Source organism: Equus asinus, chromosome 19 (assembly GCF_041296235.1).
Source record: "Equus asinus isolate D_3611 breed Donkey chromosome 19, EquAss-T2T_v2, whole genome shotgun sequence".
Classification (NCBI taxonomy): domain Eukaryota; kingdom Metazoa; phylum Chordata; class Mammalia; order Perissodactyla; family Equidae; genus Equus; species Equus asinus.
The window spans coordinates 19,215,442-19,232,190 of NC_091808.1; the positions used below are offsets into that span (position 1 = coordinate 19,215,442).

Consider the following 16,749-nt stretch of genomic DNA (forward strand, 5'->3'; position numbering starts at 1 on the left):
CAGGGGCCAGCTCTGGGAGCCACTGCTCTCACGGCGAGAGACTGAGGGTACGCAGCGCCTCCTAGAGGTGGCCAATGGAACACAGGGTCAGGGGAACCGCGCTGCAGGGTGTCCAGCCTGCTCTGGGGTGGAGACCCCATCATGTCCAGGGTGGCAAGGACCAGTGTTGCAGTGGGGCTTCTTTGTGGGGAGGGGGATGGGCATGGAGGGAGGGCAGTGGCTTCTCCAGGCTTAGGCCTCTGCCCCGGATGCCCCTTCCCACCCCTTGCCCTCCTGTTCTCCAAGCCTCCCAAAAGGGTGCGCTTGGGGAGGATGAGGCCCCTGCTCCCTTCCAGGGGAGAGCCGAGGGCGCTTCAGAGGTGACCGAGGTGGCAGAGGGGAGCCTGGAGGGAAGGAAGGGAAGGGGGGAGGGGGCGAGGGGAGGGGAGCGGGGGCGGCGGGCGGGGCAGAGTAATAGCGTGTTTGTCAGTTCTTTCTCTGCGCACGAGGGAGCGTGTGTGCTGGTGGGTGTAGCTTCGCCTCGAAGAGTATATGTCTGTTGGCAGAGGTGTCAGTGTGTCTGTCTCAGGGGTCTGGGCTCTCCTTGGCCCCCGCCCCCCCCCCCTTTGTGTTTTGGGGAGCGTGGTTCTGGGCACACCCAGCTGTGCTCCGTGCTGATGCGGCAGATGTGGCGGGGCCCCAGCTGTGCCTGCTTCCCGTAGAGGGGGAGGGGGCTCAATCTGCTCCCCCGATAATGGCTGCTAAGTGCCGGGGGGGGGGGGGGGGGGGGGGGGGGGGATGGGGGGGGGGTGGGACGGGGGCCCGGGGCAGCCGCGCCAAAGGGGTAGGAGAGAGATGAGGGCCCCGCCCTCGCCCCACCCCGTCCTGGCCAGCCTCCCCCCATCTGTGTTCTTGGCTCGGCCTCTCCCGCTGGCTAGCTCCTGAAGCCCATCCAAATTTCTCTCCACGCTCAGTCCCCGTCCCCAGCTTCCCCCCCTGGCGCCCCATCCAGCTTGGTGCCAGGGACCCGCCCCACTCCCCGGCCCCCAGCTCGCTCCCCCTCGCTGATTTTACAGAATAATCTTTTTATGGAAACCGAAAAAAGCGCTAATGGCAGGAGCGCACCCCTCCCCCGCATGCCTCCCCCCCACCGCTCATCCCCCACTTCCCACCCCAGTTCCCTCGGTTCTCCCTCTCTCAAGCCCTCCCGGGGGCCAGCACCCCCTACCCCTACGGGGCCCATGAGGTCCCAGGGGTGGTGGAGAAGGGTGCTCCCACACCCTAGGCCCTGAGCTGTGTCCTTGGAGATGGGGAGGGGGCGCTGGGTTTCTCCCAGGGCAGACAAGGGCTGGAGAGGAGAGGGGGCATTAAAACCTCTCTCTTCAGACCCCGCTCCGCCTGAGCACACACACAGTGACTCCATCAGCCTGGGGGGCATGTTGCAAAGACCTCAGCTTCACTAGCCCCTCCCACTTCGAGGACTGACCCTGTCGCCTTTCAGTGCCTCTCCCTACCATGTCCCCACCCCCCACTGGGCCTAGGAGGGGGGTCCCCGGGGCCAGGGCCTGACACAGACTTATTGGATTTCACGGTGTTTTGCTGAGAAAATAATTAAATTATCATATTTATGATGGAACTGCCATGGCCTCTGCCAACCACTTGGAACAGGAGGGTCAGGACTTGGGGGAGGAGAGGCAAGGGACCCGGCCCCTGGCCTTACAGCCCACCCCTCTCCCAGCCCCTTCCTCAGGGGGTTGACCCCAGGCTCAGGCATCTGCAGCTGCCTCCCAACCCCACGCAGAGATGACGGAAGGGCTGGGCCGGAGGCAGGGACCAGAGGAAACGGGAAAGGGGCTGAGTCAGGGCAGGTTATAGGTTGGGACGCTAAATCCCTGGGTGGTTTCACACCGGCTCTCACACAGCCTGCAGGGCCTGAGGGGCTGGGAGGTCACACCTGGCGGATCCCCATGTCACTCTCAGCCCAGCTCCTGAGAAAGCGCATCTTCCCAACTGCCCAGCTGAGAAGCGATGAAATCCTGGGCTCTGTCCCAGACCTGGTGCTTGATAACAAGGCCCCGGCACCCTGCCGCCTGACACCCCTGCCTGCTGCCAGGACCCCCTCCTCCCTCCCACCCACGCCCTGCCCCCCCATTCTCTTCGGGTAATTAGATTCCTCTCAATTAGCAGATTACGATCATTACCAGCTCATCTGGCAACTAAGCTCGGCACCCACAGCTGGGGAAGGGGGGGCCCCAGGAGGGGCATGAGTGGGTCATGGGCAACATGGGAGATGGCTGGGTTTCTCTGGGGCTCCAGGAATGTGGACAGGAGGCCTGAGACCTCCCAAAGGGCAGAGCCCGGGTGGTGGGAGGTGGCTGGGGCCTTCCCCTTCCAGAAAAGAGCGCCTCCCACTGTGCTTCTGGAGAGAAAGGCACGGGCTCAGGTCTGCCCTGGCTGCTGGGGGAGTAGGAGACACACCAGGCCTCTGGCGGGGAAGAAACCCCACCCGCCAAAAGCCAGGCTAGGAACAGATGGAGCTGGCAAAGCGGAAAACAGGCCCGCGCGGGCTCGGCAGGAACAAGAGCAGGGACCAGGGATCCAACCTCGGGCCTGTGGCTCCTGGTCCCTGTGGCTCCCAGTCCCTGCCATCCGTAACCCACTGCCCAACTGAAATCCTTCACCCCTTCCTTTGGGAATCCTGACGCAGGCCCAGTGAAGAGGAACCGGGAGGTGGGCGGGCAGCGTCGGGGTAGGGGTGAAGGTGGGGGCCGGGCAGGCTGGGAGCCTGGAGGGCCTTCCTCCCGAGCAGCGCAGGAGGCTGAGGCAGTAGGAGGGGGAGATTTACCAGGGCTCCAGATTCATTATTCATGAGCCCGCAGCAACGACTCCAATTTAAATGCTAATGTGGGGGGGCCTGACTCAGCTGCCCCCCCTTCCACCTCCGCCCCCAGCCCAGGCACAAGCGGAGTCCGTGCTGGCTCCAAGGTTCACGGGGGTTTATTAGGGAGTGGAGAGGGAGGCCAGGAATCCCCCCGCCACCCACGTTGCACCCACGTTGCTGCCGGTGTGTGAGGATCCTGCCTGACTCCCTCCAGTCCTTTCTGGCCCGAGGCTGGCCATGCAGGCAGTAGCCTCGAGGGGAGTGAGGAGGAGTTGGGGGGGGGCCTTCTGGCAGCCCCCCTCAGAGGATGATCTGGTTGGTGAAGCTTCGGCTCAGCTCCTTGTGTGGCAGAACAATCGAGTTCAGGATCAGCACCTCAGCAGGGATCCGGACGCGGCAGCCTGCAGGGTGGACGAGGGTGCCAGGGGAGGCCATGGGGAGGGAGGTAAGGGACAAGGAGCTGGGGGCCACTGCCAGCCAGGAGGGATCCCTCCCTGACCATCTGTGCTCTGGCCTCATGCCCCCTAGCGACACACAGAGCCTGGCACACTGCAGGCACTTGGTAAACGTTTGCTAAAGGAATAAACACACTCGTGCACAGGCACACACACACGCACACACGAATAAATGCTCCCCACAGAGCGTGGCCATCACCTGTGGAGGCTTCTCACAGACCCAGGTCCCCTGGGAAGCCATACCCAGGATGGTGATGGCAGGCAGCAGCTTCCCATCCTTGAAGAGGCTCTCACTGTCCATGTGGGCTCGGGGGTCGTTGGGATTGGGGTCATTGGGGGTACCCTCCACGCGGGCCCAGCGCCCTACGGTGCTCCCCCAGCCCACGATGCTGTGCAGAACACATGTGTGCTCCTGCCAAACAGGACGTGCGAGGTGAGGGGTGAGAAGGGGCCAGATGCAGAGCCCGGGGGGGGGGGTCAGCCCTTCCCCAGCCTCCGGGGGCACCTTGCCGTGCTGTGTGTGTCGCGTGCCTACCTGCAGCGTGGCTCCGTGGAGGACAATGCTCTCTCGGAGCCGTACACCCTCGCCCACGGTCACCCCCTCCCCGATGGAGACGTTGGGGCCCAGCTGTGGAGAGGAGTACATACCATAAGAACTGGGGGTGCTTGGAGGACCCCAAGTCCAACCCCCTCATGGAACACACAAGCAGGCCCTGGAAGGGACCTGCCTGAAGCCACAAGACAGGCTGTGACAAAGTGAGAGACCAGCACTCCAAGCTCAGGAGTACCCATGCCAACCCACCCATGCTGACAGCCCCTTTCCTCCCCAGGCTGGGCCACCACTTACCACAGCCGACGGGGCCACCTTTGCCGTTGGGTGGATATAAACGTTTCCTAGAAGCAGAAGAGAGGACTGGGGACAAAGAGCCCAAACTCTGGTCCTGGTCCAGGGAGGGCAGGGTGAAGCCTTCACCTCTGGATCTGAGATCAGGAGTCAGGGCTCTGAGGGCAGAGGGTGCTGGGGTGGGGGCGAAGCTTAGGAATTGGCAGGGTGGGTACCTCGGATCCGTGGACCCCCTGGGGTATGCTTGGCCAGGCGTTCTGGGTGAGTGAGCTGGTACTGGCCCAGATAGAGGCGGGAGGCATAGAGGGCTGAGCTGGGGGCCACAAAGTGGAGCAGGGGCTCAGGGGCCAGAAGGGCCAAAGCCGCAACCCCCAGGCAACCCAACGACCCCATCAGAGGCCCCTCCCCTACCCTGCAGACTTGATCTGGCTCCAGATACCCTCAGTGAGGTAGACGTAGATCTGGCCCTGCCCAGCCAGCGCTGAGAACACATCCTGCTCCAGGCGGATGGTACCTGCCCCCCGCCACAGGCCGGAAGAGTCCTCCCTGCCAGGAAGGAAGGGATGCTGACACCAGTTCCCCAGCTGAGCCCGTCTTGGGGGCCAACAGCCTCTCAGGGACAGGAAGCGGAGGGAATCCCACCACCTCTCCGGGTCTGGTCAGATCCTCTCCAAAGGGATGCTCACACCCCAGGGAGCTCCGACAGCTCCTGCACGTCACCCCTCCCCCCAGCTGAGGTGCATCCCGGGGAGCCCCAGCCACAGACCCACTGCCCATCCCTGGCCCATGTCCAAGGAGTTCAACCACACCTGGCTTCCCCCATTTTCACATTCTCCTCCCCACCCCTCCTCCGAACCCTGCCCCCAGACACCCTCCCTCTCACTGGATGGAATGAAACACAGACAGACTCACCCCAGAGGAAGGCAGCTGGTGAGAGCAGAGACAGTCACAGAAAGAGAGGGAGAGAGAGATGGTAGAGATGCCCGCTCAGCAGAAACAGACAGAGAGGCCAGGAGAGATGGAGAGAGAAGCAAAGATATGGGAGGGAGTGAGAAGATGGCCGAGTGAATGAGGCACGACATGGGGAGATGGGCGGGGAGTGAATCCACAGAAGGGAACAGGTCCAGGCCTAGGAGGACCAGCTGGGGATTGTGGCTTACGATGAGCAGGGCTCTGGGTGCTATGCTCCAAGGGGAGCCTCCGCCTGAGTGTACGTGTGTGTGTGTCTCTGTGTCTGTACCCGAGCGTGTGTGCACCCAAGTGTGTGTGTTGCCGTCTGTTCTGAAAGACATCTCTGGGACACTCAAAGCTTGAGAGAAATGGACCAGAAGGGGAGTGGGCAGGCGGTGACAGAGAAGGAACTGGGATGGATAAGGAAGAGGGACAGAATCAGGTTAGAAGGGGAGGGACCGGGAAGGCTCGGCTGCAGATGACAAATGGAAGGGAGAGGGGAGAAGGAAGGTGAGCAGGTTGAGATGAAGCCTGCGGAGACTGGGGGGTCTGCGACTGGGGTGCCTGGGGTTAGAGGGCCATGGGGCCCGCCTCACAGTTGCCCATCCTGCTGATTCCGCTGGAAGACATCCCCAAGGGGCTTCAGGGCTTCCGGGGAAAAGAGATAGATGCCGCAGTTGATGACGTCACTAACAAACGTGCTGGGTTTCTCCACATAGTGCAGGACCTGGGGACAGAGCGCGCTGGGTGCAGTAGAGGAGGGATGGCTGCCACCTTCCCCTGAGCCCCTCTGATCTCCAGGTCCTCCCTGCTGCCAGGCTGGTCCTCCTAAAATGCGGAGTGCATCGTGCCACTGCCTTTCACCCTCACCTTCGAGCTCAGTCTGAACCCCACGCCCTTCCCTCCACATCTTCCCCACCTCCCGGCCACAGCTCCGTGCCGCTGCTGCCTGTGCCTGGAATGCCCTTTCCCTTCTCTTCATCTGGAAAACTCAGCTTTCAAAACCCAGCTGGCACTGTCACTCCCTCTGAGTCTGCTCTTGTCTGCTCCACAGTTAGCGTCTCAGCTCCAGGCACCCCTGTCCTCTGGCCACACCTCCCCCGTGGCACTTGTGTCATTTGCAACGGTTGGCTTTTGACCATCTCTCTCACTAGCCTGAGGGCTCCTGAAGGGCAGGGATTGCGTCTTTTGGGCTGTTTCTCTCACACCTGGCTAGTGCCCAGCACAAAACTTAAAAATATATGTGTGTCTATGTATGTGTATTTTCACATGTATTTTTAATACTAAAGCTGTTTAAACAAATAAAAGGTGTGTGTGAAAGGTGGCTAGGCTCCAGAACAGGGGGTTTCACAAACAGAGACCCTCTGCCTTGCCCATGATGCTCCCACCTCCATAAGTCTGCAGGCGCTATGCTGTTTCCTGCCTCTGTGCCTTTGCACATACCGTTCCCTCTACCTGCAATGCCTTGCTATCTCCTTCATCTTGACAAATTTAACTCAGCTCAGACCTCGCCTCCTCCAGGGAGCCCTCCCCACCCCCGCTCAGGCACAGCTGGGTTGAGCCCCCTTTTGTGATCCCCCAGCACCCCGAGTGCATACATCCATGGGAGCACCACACTCATGGAAATGAACTGCTACTCCTCTGCCAATCTTTCTTAAAGGGATATGAGATGAACAAGTGAGGGTGCATCCCACCTGTCTGACGGGACTGAGGCCCACCCCATAGCGTTGCAGCATTCTCTAGAGGCTGAGGGGTGGGCAACGATGAGAAGGCACCCAGCCAGCCCCTCTCTGCTCTCACCTCGTGCGTCTGTGGATTCTCTACGATGCAGCCGTAGTTGAGGGACTGCGTCCTGTTAGCCTGAAAGACAGACACACGGAGACGGTGACCCGCCTGCTCCAGGGCAGCACGGTCTGTTTTCTTTCTTTCTTTCCCTCCCCCATAGCACCTGGCAGTCCGCTCTGCCACTGACAGGCCTTCAGCAGGGGTGAGAACTGACAGCTGCCCTCCCCCTCCCTGCTTCTGAACAGCCAAAGGGCTCGGGGTCTCCACCGCCTGCCACCTCCACTGCCGCTGGGCTTCTGGCCCATCTCTCTCCTGATGCCTGTTCCCAGTGAACTCCCCGGGTGGCCCCCGCCTCCCTGTCACCCTTCACTCCAGGAACCTCTCTGGATCACCCCCTCTACACCCTCCAGTTCTCCACGCCCCCTCACCGTGGTGCCGAGGAGCAGGAAAGGGTGAGGCTGGTGTCTGTGAGCATCCAGCATAGCGCTCAAGGGGAAGTCGGAGCAGACGTCTGCGTTGAGCACGAAGAAGGCCTCAGGGCCTCCGGCCAGGATCTGGTCCCGGAAATGGTAGAGACCACCCCCTGTGCCCAGGGGGGCAAATTCCTGCAGGTACCTGTCCCCAGGGACCCCAGAGCCAGCTCAATGAGATGAGAGGAGACAGATCCCATGAGCCTGGGGCACTGTGACCCCTCCTCCTCTCAGGGGCACAGCTGCCCAAGGCCCACAGAGAAACTCAATGTATTTAGTGATTCCGAGATGCCCAAATAAGAACCCTCCTCGTGTGTGACGGTGCCATCTGGCCAATGCTGACTCAACCCACTCCCAAGAACTCAGAGGCCTGGGGTACACCCCCCACCCCATACAGCCCAGGGGCACAAACACCTGACCGGAAGGTGAAACTCCTGCTGGGCAGCTTCTAGGAACCGGGTAAGGGCCTCATCGGGCTGGTAGAAGCCAATGAGCAGAATCTCCTGCATCCCAGGGACCTGAGGACAAGGGATAAGTTGGAAGAAAGAATATCTGATAGAAGGGAATGCTGGAGAAACCCCTGGTACTGGCCCAGAAACCCAGAGACCACAGTTTCAGTCTCAGCTGTGGGGCTCTGGGCACTCACTCTACTGCTCTGGTCTGACTTCTCCTCTGGACGATGAGGAAGTTAGAGGAAGTCTCAGTCCCTAATCTTTCCATCTTTTGTTACTCTATTCCTCCCTCCCCCGACCTCACCTCTGAATTGGGGCTCACCCCAGGAAAGATTTTACCTACTAAGCTGCATTCAAGGGTACTCCATTCATTTGCCCCCATATTTATTATCTGTCATTCTGAGCTTGAGGGAAGGAGACCATGTATCAAATGCCTACACTGTACTCCAGGCTTTACAAACACCGTCTCCAGGCTTTGCCATGCCACAAAGTCGGTCTAATCACCCCCACTTTACAAATAAGGAAACTAAGGCTCAGAAAGGGTGAGAAATTTGCTCAAGTCCTTACAGCAGTCAAAGACTGGATTCAAACAAAACCCGGCCTGTCCCCAGACCAGAAGCAATAAAGCAATTAGCTCCAGTGCGAAAAATGAGTTCTGTGCTCGGCTATCATTAAGGTTTCCAATGCTACAGCTTTACACTGTCTCTAAGATTCCTGCCTGACCTCACATTCTGTGCTTTAAAAATAGGAGGGAAATCTGAGCAAGAAGAGGCCAGAGGAGAGACTAGATTAGAAGACAGCACTGCACAACTCCAGGGGCGCCATTCACATCGTCATTTGTAAATGGTGGTCCCTGGCGTTATGCTGGGTGGGAAGAAGTCATGTTTGGAAAAGGGGAAAACAGACCACAAAGGAGATGAGCGGACAGTGAGGTGGGAGAGGGGAATTTATGAGGTTACCTGGGCACAGGCCTCAATGTGGTGCTGGATCATAGGGACCCCTGCCACTGGGAACAGGGGTTTGGGCACCTCAAAAGACAAAGGCCTGAAGCGGGTCCCTGGGAGAAGGAAGAAGCATATTTCAGCCTCCTGCCTCCTCTGCCCCACCCACCAACCACTCCAGCCCAACCTCGCCCCTCAGCCACTGGCTCCTCACCCTTTTGAGGGCCTCCAATCAGGATCACAGCTTTCAGCATGATGGCAACTGCACCCTAGACCTCAAATCCCAATGGGGAAGACAAGCTCAGATCTCACATCCCAACCCAGAACCCCACTCATACCCCAACCAAGCCCCAAATAGCAACCCTCAGCCCTCTCCCAGGATGTAAATCCAAAGTTCAGTATAGTACCTCCCTGGACACACCTCACAAATCCCACACATCTCAAATCTCAACCCAGAATGCAGAAGGCTTCATACCCCAGCGATTCCTCCCCAATTCTGAAATTCACATCCCACAATTTGACCCTTAACAGACTTGCCTCTGGCCACAAAGTCAACAAACTCAGCAACAGACCCCCCTTCTCAGACCCTAAACTTCGAAAATCAAAACTCGGAACCCACTGATTCCCAAATTGTTGCATCTTCACTCTACATGTTAAGCCCTGAATCCCCAAAATGAACCCTGAATATTGAACCTCAGAGCCTGAGTCCCAGTTATTTAACCGCAATCCTGAGTGAACCCCAAGTATTGAACTAACACTGATCCGCATCTGATGAATCTTAAATCCTAGCAAAAACCCTCTACGTGCTGAACCTGAATCCTAAAACTAACCTCTAGGTGATGAAGTCTGAATCAAAAGACAGATTCCCTTGGCGTCCCAAACACTGAACCTACCAGGCCCCTGAGTCCCAATACTGACGACAAGCGCTGAATCTCCGAATTTGGAGGACTGACTGCTGACCCTCTGAACCCCACAACTGACTCTACCTTATAAACCTTAGCCTTGCGTAGCCAGGGGTTGTGGGACCAACACAGGAGAGGACGTGCGGAGAACCAACCCGCACCTCCGAGCTCGCCCTCGACCTAGGGCCCGTCCCCCACCCTCCCCTCGTCTCGGCACCCCTCCATCAACATCTTTACCACTAGCCCCCTTTATTCCGGCTCTGCCCTCCGCTATGCTTGCTCCTTCCGCGCACGTGTCTTCTCGCAACTCGCGAGAACTCCTTCGCAGCGTATGCCGGGAATTGTAGTTCTTAAGTTCTTCCCCTAGTTCTGACTGTGAGGAGAGAAGTGTGAGGGCACGGGGGCGAGGCCAAAGGATCGAGGGGGCGGGCCTAAATGAGAAGAAGGGTGGGGCCTGAGACGCAGAGGCTGGAGCCTAAGATTAGGACCCGGAGCTGTCTGGCAACGGGCTAAGGAGTAGCCGCCAAAGTAGTGAACGAGGTCACGCTGAGAAGCCGGGCTAGAGACAAGAGGAGGTGTGCCCAGTCTTGAAATGGGCGGGGCCAGGGCGCAGACCCCCCCCCACCCCCGCCCCACCACGAGAGGGTGGGGCTTGAGGTGTAAAAGAGAAGAGAAGGCGGAGTCGTAGACTCTTCTGCGGGTCCCGCTGGTAGGAGAAGGAGCTTCCGACCGTGACCGAATGCCTATCTCAGATTTACTGTCTGTAAAATGAAGCACTAGACTAGCCACTCTGCAAACATTTTGATCCCAACACTGTGACCTTGGTGTGTGGGTCTGGAATAAGTGTGAGTGTGGGTGCGGGGGAGAGGAAATGGCGTCGCAAAGGAACAGAATAGACGCAGAGGGTCAGAGAGAGCAGTTTTATTAAGCAAGATTTTATTAAGGAGGGTTGTCGGTCCCGTCTACGCCCAGGCTGGGAGCCAGGGCGAAAGGTCTGAGGGTCCCTTTCAGGCCATGTCCACGCTAGCGAAGCTGTGGTCCGTGCCCAGGCTGTTCTCCATGTACACCTCATATTTGCCGCTGTCCTCGGGCGTGGCCGGACGAATGGTCAGGGTCGTGGTGGTACTGCCAACATGAGGGGGTCGGCACGGGGCAATTTACACGCGCCCTGGGCCGGGCTCATTAGCCAGCTCTGTTCTCCGCCTCCCAGTTCCCCGCTCCATCCAATGCCCTCCCGGTTTCTGGGCCCCGTCCAGCCCAGGCTCCAGCTCCAGGCCCTGCCCTTGCGGCAAGTGCCCGCCCTCGCCTGTCGTCCTCCTCGCTGTCCTCCCCGTCCTTGGTCGAGACCACGTCGGGCGCAGGCTCGCCCAAGATCGCCGCGGTCAGCGTCACCGTGGTGCCTTTGCTCGCCTTAGTGTTATCCGGTCCCTTTTGAGTCTTTGGGGACACTAGAGGAAGGGAAAGGGAATGCGTCTCAGTAAGGGACCTAGAGGTGAGGCGGGGCTGGGCATCACTTCTCCAACTAATACCCCGCCCTAAATACGAGATGGATTTGATTTAAACGCGCAGTGTGATGCTGAGCAAGTCTGTATCCTCTCTGGGGCTTCATCTCCTCGGCTGTTAAATGGGACTGATAGCTGCTCCTCCTTCTCCGCAGGGTTGAATGGAGCGTCAACGGAGATACAACGGGTGAAAGCCCGGGAATGTTCACACATCTCGCTGTGCCTTGGAGACAGCTCCGGGTAGTGGAAATTGCTCTGTGTTGGGAGCCAGACAAGGAATCTAACCCTGGCTCTGTGTCAGGCTCGCTGTGACCTTTGGTCCCTGGAATCAAGTGATCAAAGCCCACAGCAGACTTCTCAGTCTGAGTGGGACCAGATCCTGAGGTAGGGAAGGACTACCCAGCCCGCGCGCCGCTGCGCTGCGCCCCAGGCTGTGCCCGGGGCTGGCTTGGGCCCCACCACATCCGGACTCGGCTAGGCCCAGCGGTAAACGAGCGGCTGGACCCAGCTGCGGGCGCCCCTGGGGTGATGCTGCTCTGCGCAGTGGCACTGCATCCGGGGCGCGCATTCCTTCCACGAGGTTGCGCGCCGAGTCGGAGCCCTAGCCGAAGAGGTTGGTTACGTTGATGCTGTACTGGCCCAGGTCTGCCAGCTCGCCATCGCGCACCAGCAGTGCGAGGACGTCAGGATCCTCGAAGATGTAACGATACTTGGGCCGGTCGCGCAGCTCTTTGCCGTCCTCTCTCTAGCGGATGAATGGGTCCGGGAAAGCCGAAATGCGGCAAGTCAGTTGGCTGCGCTGCCCTCGATCAGCACCACGTCCTTCAGCGGTTCCAGCACTCGTGGCGGCCCGTTCTCGCGCAGCTCCTTCCGCGACCTGCCCGCGAGCCGGGTCAGGGCCCAGAGCTCCCAAGACACGGCTCCAGCCCGCCCGCAGCCCTGTCCAACCACATGTGATCCCCTGCCCCTCGACCCACTAGAACCTTAAACCTGGGGACGAGTAGGAAGGGGGTTGCTCCTTAATTATTACCCTGATGAAACAGTTTTCTCTTGTCGGCCACCCTTCCACACCTCAGTAACCACTCTCTCCGAAGTCCAGTGACCCCGGTGGTCCATGACACTAGGACCTCTCTCCTGATGCAGGAATGCGTTTTCTGCAGCTCCAGCTCCCTTCCTCCTGAGGGCTCCAGGGCTCCCCCTCACCTGTGGCCCCAGTATGAGGCTTGGATGTGAATGGCCCCTTTCTGGACCTGGAGATCATTGACATCCAGGGTGCATCCCGGAGGCGGGGCTGCAGCCACCGTTTTTGGCCGGAGCAGCTTTGGACATCTGGGGAGCACAAAATAAACACAGAATCTAGGCTGACACAGAGACTCGGCCTTCAGACTTTTTTTCCGTGCCGATTCAGAATATCTCCGGGGTGGGAGTATCTGGGGCTGGTCTGAGGATCAGGACTCACTGTGGGGGTCGACTTCAGGACTTGGGTCGACTAGCTGGGGAGCAGGTGGCACAGAGCCCTTCCAGATGGCACAGTAGGGGCGTGGGCAGGTGCTCAGCCCTGGCCATGGTTTTTATATATCGCTCCCCTCCTTGCCTTGTTTGGCGTGGTTGCCCTAAGAACCCTGGGGACCCAAGCCCCCACCCCCTGACCTAAGCGGCCTCCTTATTTAGCCTGAGGATGACTGGGATGCTGGCTCAGCCACTGGGGCAGGCCTGCAGTGGGGGAAACCCAAACAGCTGCAGGGTGCACTCGGTGTCAGCAGCCGGACAGCTGGGCAGCTGGATGCTGCCCCATCCCCTCCCAGGGCAGAGGGCATCCATCCCGCTCCTGGGAGGACCAGACAAGACCCCAGGCTCCCTGCTGGAGCAGCTTTACACTCACGTCAATCCCCAGTCAGACGACGTGCCCCTCCTAGGACACCTTCAGTTAAGGGGTGCAAGTGTTTGTAGGGGTGTCCCTGAATGAAGCAAGAGTAGCCGTGGACTTCACTGTCCATCCAGCCAATTATGAGAGAGCAGCCTGGCTGTCAGGACCAATCCGAAAGCACCTTTCTCCCCCAGCCCCAGGAGTCTAGGATTGGTCATTTCTGCACTGTGCCCCCTGGCGGTAAACTGAGATAAACCTAGAGGGGACAGTAAAGATTTTTGAGAACAGCATCCCCTCTTGCCACCCCACCCCCACTCCCTCCCCTCCATGTGGCATGATATGGTCTGGCTGGGCTGCACTGTCCCTGGAGATTGGCACCAATACTGACTCCCCAACTCTAGGGCTGTCCGAGCTCCTTTGGGGGCATAAACTGGTGCATAGGGGTATCAGACTACCTGGGGTGCAGGGGTTCTGTTAACCACCCCCCCCCCCCCCCGAGACTTGCCCGAAGTCCAGGCTGCCCAGGCCAGGTCCCCAGGCAGAGCATTGCTTCCATTTGGTGTAACTGCCCGCCCAGCTGTGGAGGACTGTCACCTTTTGATCAGAGCAATTTTGACACAGCTCTGCCGACATAAATCACCTTTGCTCCTCCGGGTTTGGAGCCAGCAGTTCACATGCCATTTCCAATGGAGATGGGAAGGGAGCTCAAGATCAGAGGGGGGCGGGAGAGGAGTTTTACCATTTATCAAGATATGAGTTCAGGCACCTCATTTTTATGAAAACACTCACAGTGAGTAGGGGATCAGAGATTCTCACAGGCTAACTGTACATCTTCATCGCTAAAATGACAGGTGGGCAAGGCGTCTCTCTGGTCCCTTCCAGCTGGCTTTAACATCCTGTTATTTTATGGTGATGGGGCTTCCCTCTTCCCTGAGGTCCTGAGAAGCCCGAGAGGCTGGGCTAGGCTGGGCTGGGCAAAGGGTTGTTTAGGCTCCAGCCAAGGGGCCCTCGGCCTCAATTAGCAACACACCAGGCCGGATCGTGGTGGAAAGCTTTATTCATTTCACTCGGCCAAGAACAGAGTTTTCAAGGCGGGGAGGGGCATGGGGGGAGACAGTCTCTCTAGATACAAAAACCGGCTCCTCCCTCCCCCCACCTCAGGACAGGGCAGCTCGGTTCTAGGACCCAGTGGCCATTCTGTGGCACTGCAGCAAGCAGCTAGAGTCAAGGTGCCTTGGCACACAGCAGACCCCCTAGCTTGCTATGGGGACAAGAAGGAGGATGAGCGTCCCTGGGCCCTGGGAAAATGCTCATCTGTGGCCCCATCACAGGACACAGGCTGACCAGAGCGCTTGCAGCTGCCTGGGCAGCTGGTGCCCATATGACCTATTCGGAGAGCCTGGGGCATGGGCCTGTCCTGGCCTCCTCTGCAGCTCTTCATACCACCCGCTCTTGCCAATCATTATGAGGAAACCCCTCTGCTCCAGGGGTCAGGACCAGAGCTAGCCTGTCTCCTGGACAGAGTGAAGGAGGCTGAGCAGGACTGGGGTGTGGGCTTGTCCATTCCAGGGCCCAGCATCTTCCAGTTGTGATGACGGGACATGTAAGAGGTGGGGGCCACTAGAGTCTGGTTAGAGGGTGGTGGTAGGGATTTGGTGGTCCTGCCAGAATTCTAGAAACTTCAGAGGGAGAAGCAGACTGAAGTCTCTCCTCCCTCCAGGAACAAGGGAGCATTGTGGGCCGGAGGGCCAGAGGAGGGGAGAAAGATCTCAAGGGGCTAGCTGGAATAACTTGGCTCTCGATGGTCCAGAGAAGGCTGGAGCCCCGTCCCAACACCCCCAGCACCCTCAGCCATCCCTCCCCATAGACCACACACAGGTCCTGCTGCTTGCCGTTTTTATTTTCCTTGTGACAGACAGACAGACAGCTGCACAGACAGCTGGATGGCTGGGGGGATGGTCAGGACAACATGGGCAATAGGGATTGGATGGAAGGGAAATTTCATAAAAGTCAATAAATAAATAAATACGAATGGGAAGAAGGGCAAAGGCCACGGAGGGGTGGTGGGGACATCCTGGGGCCAGCACAGAGCGCCCACAGCTGCGTCCACTGGGACGGGAGGAGAGCACTAGCTTCAGTGCCCACTGCCTCCAGCCTCTGCCCTCCGCCCTCCTCCTTCCCCTCCTTCCGGGATGCTGGCTGCTGGCCCGCTCACCCCCTCCTGAGTCCTCTCTCCTCCCCCTCCCCCACCTCGCGGCCCTCTCTCACATGCTGCCTTTGGCTCCCTGGCACTGTCTCCACGTCCTGCCCCTGCTTCACTGACAGTCACTCCCGGCCCATGGCCTTGACACCCTGGGCCCTGCCTTTTCCTCTCTCCAGCCACTCACACCCTCCTCGGACGGTCCTGCCCCAGATGCACTGTCCCCCACCCCCACCACCTTCCTAGAGTCTCCCCTCCGTATCCTTCCGCTTCTTTTCCTCCTCACTTCCCCATTCCCTTCTTGCCCCTCTTCCTGCTCCCGACCCCGCCCAGCCTGGCCAACGGTCTCCCACTCTGGCTCCGGCCGGCCGGGGTCACGTCAGCAAAGCCCGGGGCCTCTGTCCCCGCAGGTCCATGAGGTAATAGCCCGGCCGGATGTTGCTGCTGGTGGTGTCCGAAGCCCCGGGCCCAGCCGGCTCAGCGTGGGCCCTGGAATGTCCCGCGGCGTCAGCGGGAACCCGAGTCGAAGCCCGAGGAGGCCGGGCTGCGGTCCGAGCGCTAGGGGCTGCCGGGGTAGGATCGGAGCAGCACCTTGTGACGCGTGGCGGCCTCGGCCCGGCGGCGCCGCTGCTCGCCCAGGAACTCCTTGAGCCGGTTGGTGGTAAAGGTGAGCGTCTGGCGGCGCAGCTTCATCAGGTAGGCGTCCTGCAGCCACGGGTGGGCCAGGCAGTCCTGCAGGGAGGGCCGGCTCCTGCCAGGCGAGCCAGGGACGGTGAGCCTGGAGGGACGGCTCTGCCCTCCCAGGGATCCGTGCCCCAATCCTGGATTCATCCCTAGTGAGTGATATTGGGCACTCTGGGGCTCAGTTTCCCCATATCTGGAATGGGCAGTGACTCTGCGTATGTCAAAGGGCTCTGATGGGCTTTCATTGGTGGGTAGTGCAACCATTTAGGAGCAGAGGTGGCAGCAAGGGAGGAGGTGGGGGATCTTACGGCACTGGCTGGGTCAGGGCAGGTGATACTGTGGGGTTGGCGGGTGTGGGGCCCACTCACCAGGGATGTACTGAGAGGACCTTTCGCAAGAAGAGGGTGGCGCTTTGGGAGGTGTTGGGGTACAGCTGGAAGGCATCGAAGCGGCCCCCCACAATCCGAGCCTCTGTCTCCTGGGGGTCTGGCTCATAGAACGGGGAGCGCCCACTGAGCCTGTGGTGGAGACAGTTCAGCTGACACACGCAGACTGAGGGTCAACTCCCAGGCCCAGGGGGACATCAGTGTGGGGCTTCTGAGGGGCACAGCACTCAGGGACAGGGCTACTGGCACCTGGGTCCACACACACGTGTGCGTGAGTGTGTGTGCGCCCGGGGGGGGGGAGGGGGAGAGGGTGTAGCCAGAGGGGGTCCTGGGGACACTCACATGATGTAAGTGAGGACACCCACTCCCCAGATGTCCGTGGCAGAGCCGATGGGTTCTCCCTTCACCATCTCAGGAGCTGACAGGAGACAGAGGCCCAGTTGAACCAGC

The 16,749-nt window shown here is 59.6% G+C and overlaps 3 protein-coding genes across 22 annotated transcripts in view; all 3 read right to left on the reverse strand.

The window, feature by feature from the left end:
• Window positions 1-2,954: 2,954 nt before the first annotated feature.
• GMPPA (GDP-mannose pyrophosphorylase A) lies at window positions 2,955-10,043 on the reverse strand. Of its 12 annotated transcripts, none has more exons than XM_070489667.1 (14): window positions 9,898-10,026; window positions 8,973-9,033; window positions 8,777-8,874; window positions 7,780-7,883; window positions 7,324-7,510; window positions 6,911-6,970; window positions 5,707-5,837; window positions 5,072-5,086; window positions 4,571-4,705; window positions 4,375-4,472; window positions 4,163-4,209; window positions 3,851-3,943; window positions 3,559-3,727; window positions 2,955-3,261 (listed from the first exon to the last, which is right to left on the reverse strand). In XM_070489667.1, exons 2-14 carry the CDS (start codon window positions 9,010-9,012, stop codon window positions 3,161-3,163), a joined length of 1,278 nt encoding a protein of 425 aa, XP_070345768.1. In that variant the 5' UTR covers window positions 9,013-9,033; window positions 9,898-10,026; the 3' UTR covers window positions 2,955-3,160. The 12 variants fall into 12 exon arrangements, with proteins under 12 accessions (XP_070345768.1, XP_070345764.1, XP_070345767.1 ...); XM_070489663.1 differs by having other exon boundaries at window positions 4,163-4,296; XM_070489666.1 differs by having other exon boundaries at window positions 4,163-4,296; window positions 9,745-9,949.
• Window positions 10,044-10,582: 539 nt separating this feature from the next.
• SPEGNB (SPEG neighbor) lies at window positions 10,583-12,491 on the reverse strand. Its single transcript, XM_014856160.3, is given in 6 exon segments — window positions 10,583-10,795; window positions 10,956-11,097; window positions 11,713-11,954; window positions 11,957-12,039; window positions 12,366-12,464; window positions 12,466-12,491. Coding segments are annotated over 6 exon segments (720 nt in total). The 3' UTR covers window positions 10,583-10,667.
• Window positions 12,492-14,908: 2,417 nt separating this feature from the next.
• The window catches only part of SPEG (striated muscle enriched protein kinase), a 54,600-nt gene continuing 52,759 nt past the window's right edge, over window positions 14,909-16,749 (reverse strand). For all 9 annotated transcript variants that reach the window (XM_014856067.3, XM_070489672.1, XM_070489674.1 and 6 more), the window contains 3 exons: window positions 16,642-16,717; window positions 16,282-16,431; window positions 14,909-15,980 (listed from right to left, as the gene is read on the reverse strand). In XM_014856067.3, coding sequence (XP_014711553.3) covers window positions 15,788-15,980; window positions 16,282-16,431; window positions 16,642-16,717 — 419 coding nt within the window. In that variant the 3' untranslated portion in view covers window positions 14,909-15,787. The remainder of the gene's footprint in view (window positions 15,981-16,281; window positions 16,432-16,641; window positions 16,718-16,749) is intronic.

What these genes read in the sequence shown, in the direction of transcription:
- GMPPA (XM_070489663.1), bottom strand. Translation starts at nt 9,012, where the DNA reads ATGCTGAAAGCTGTGATCCTGATTGGAGGCCCTCAAAAGG. An exon ending in ACATTGAGGCCTGTGCCCAG is followed by an intron (nt 7,884 to 8,776) that starts GTAACCTCATAA and finishes CCTTGTCCTCAG; the next exon opens with GTCCCTGGGATGCAGGAGAT. An exon ending in AGGTGGCCCCGTCGGCTGTG is followed by an intron (nt 3,944 to 4,162) that starts GTAAGTGGTGGC and finishes TCCTCTCCACAG; the next exon opens with CTGGGCCCCAACGTCTCCAT.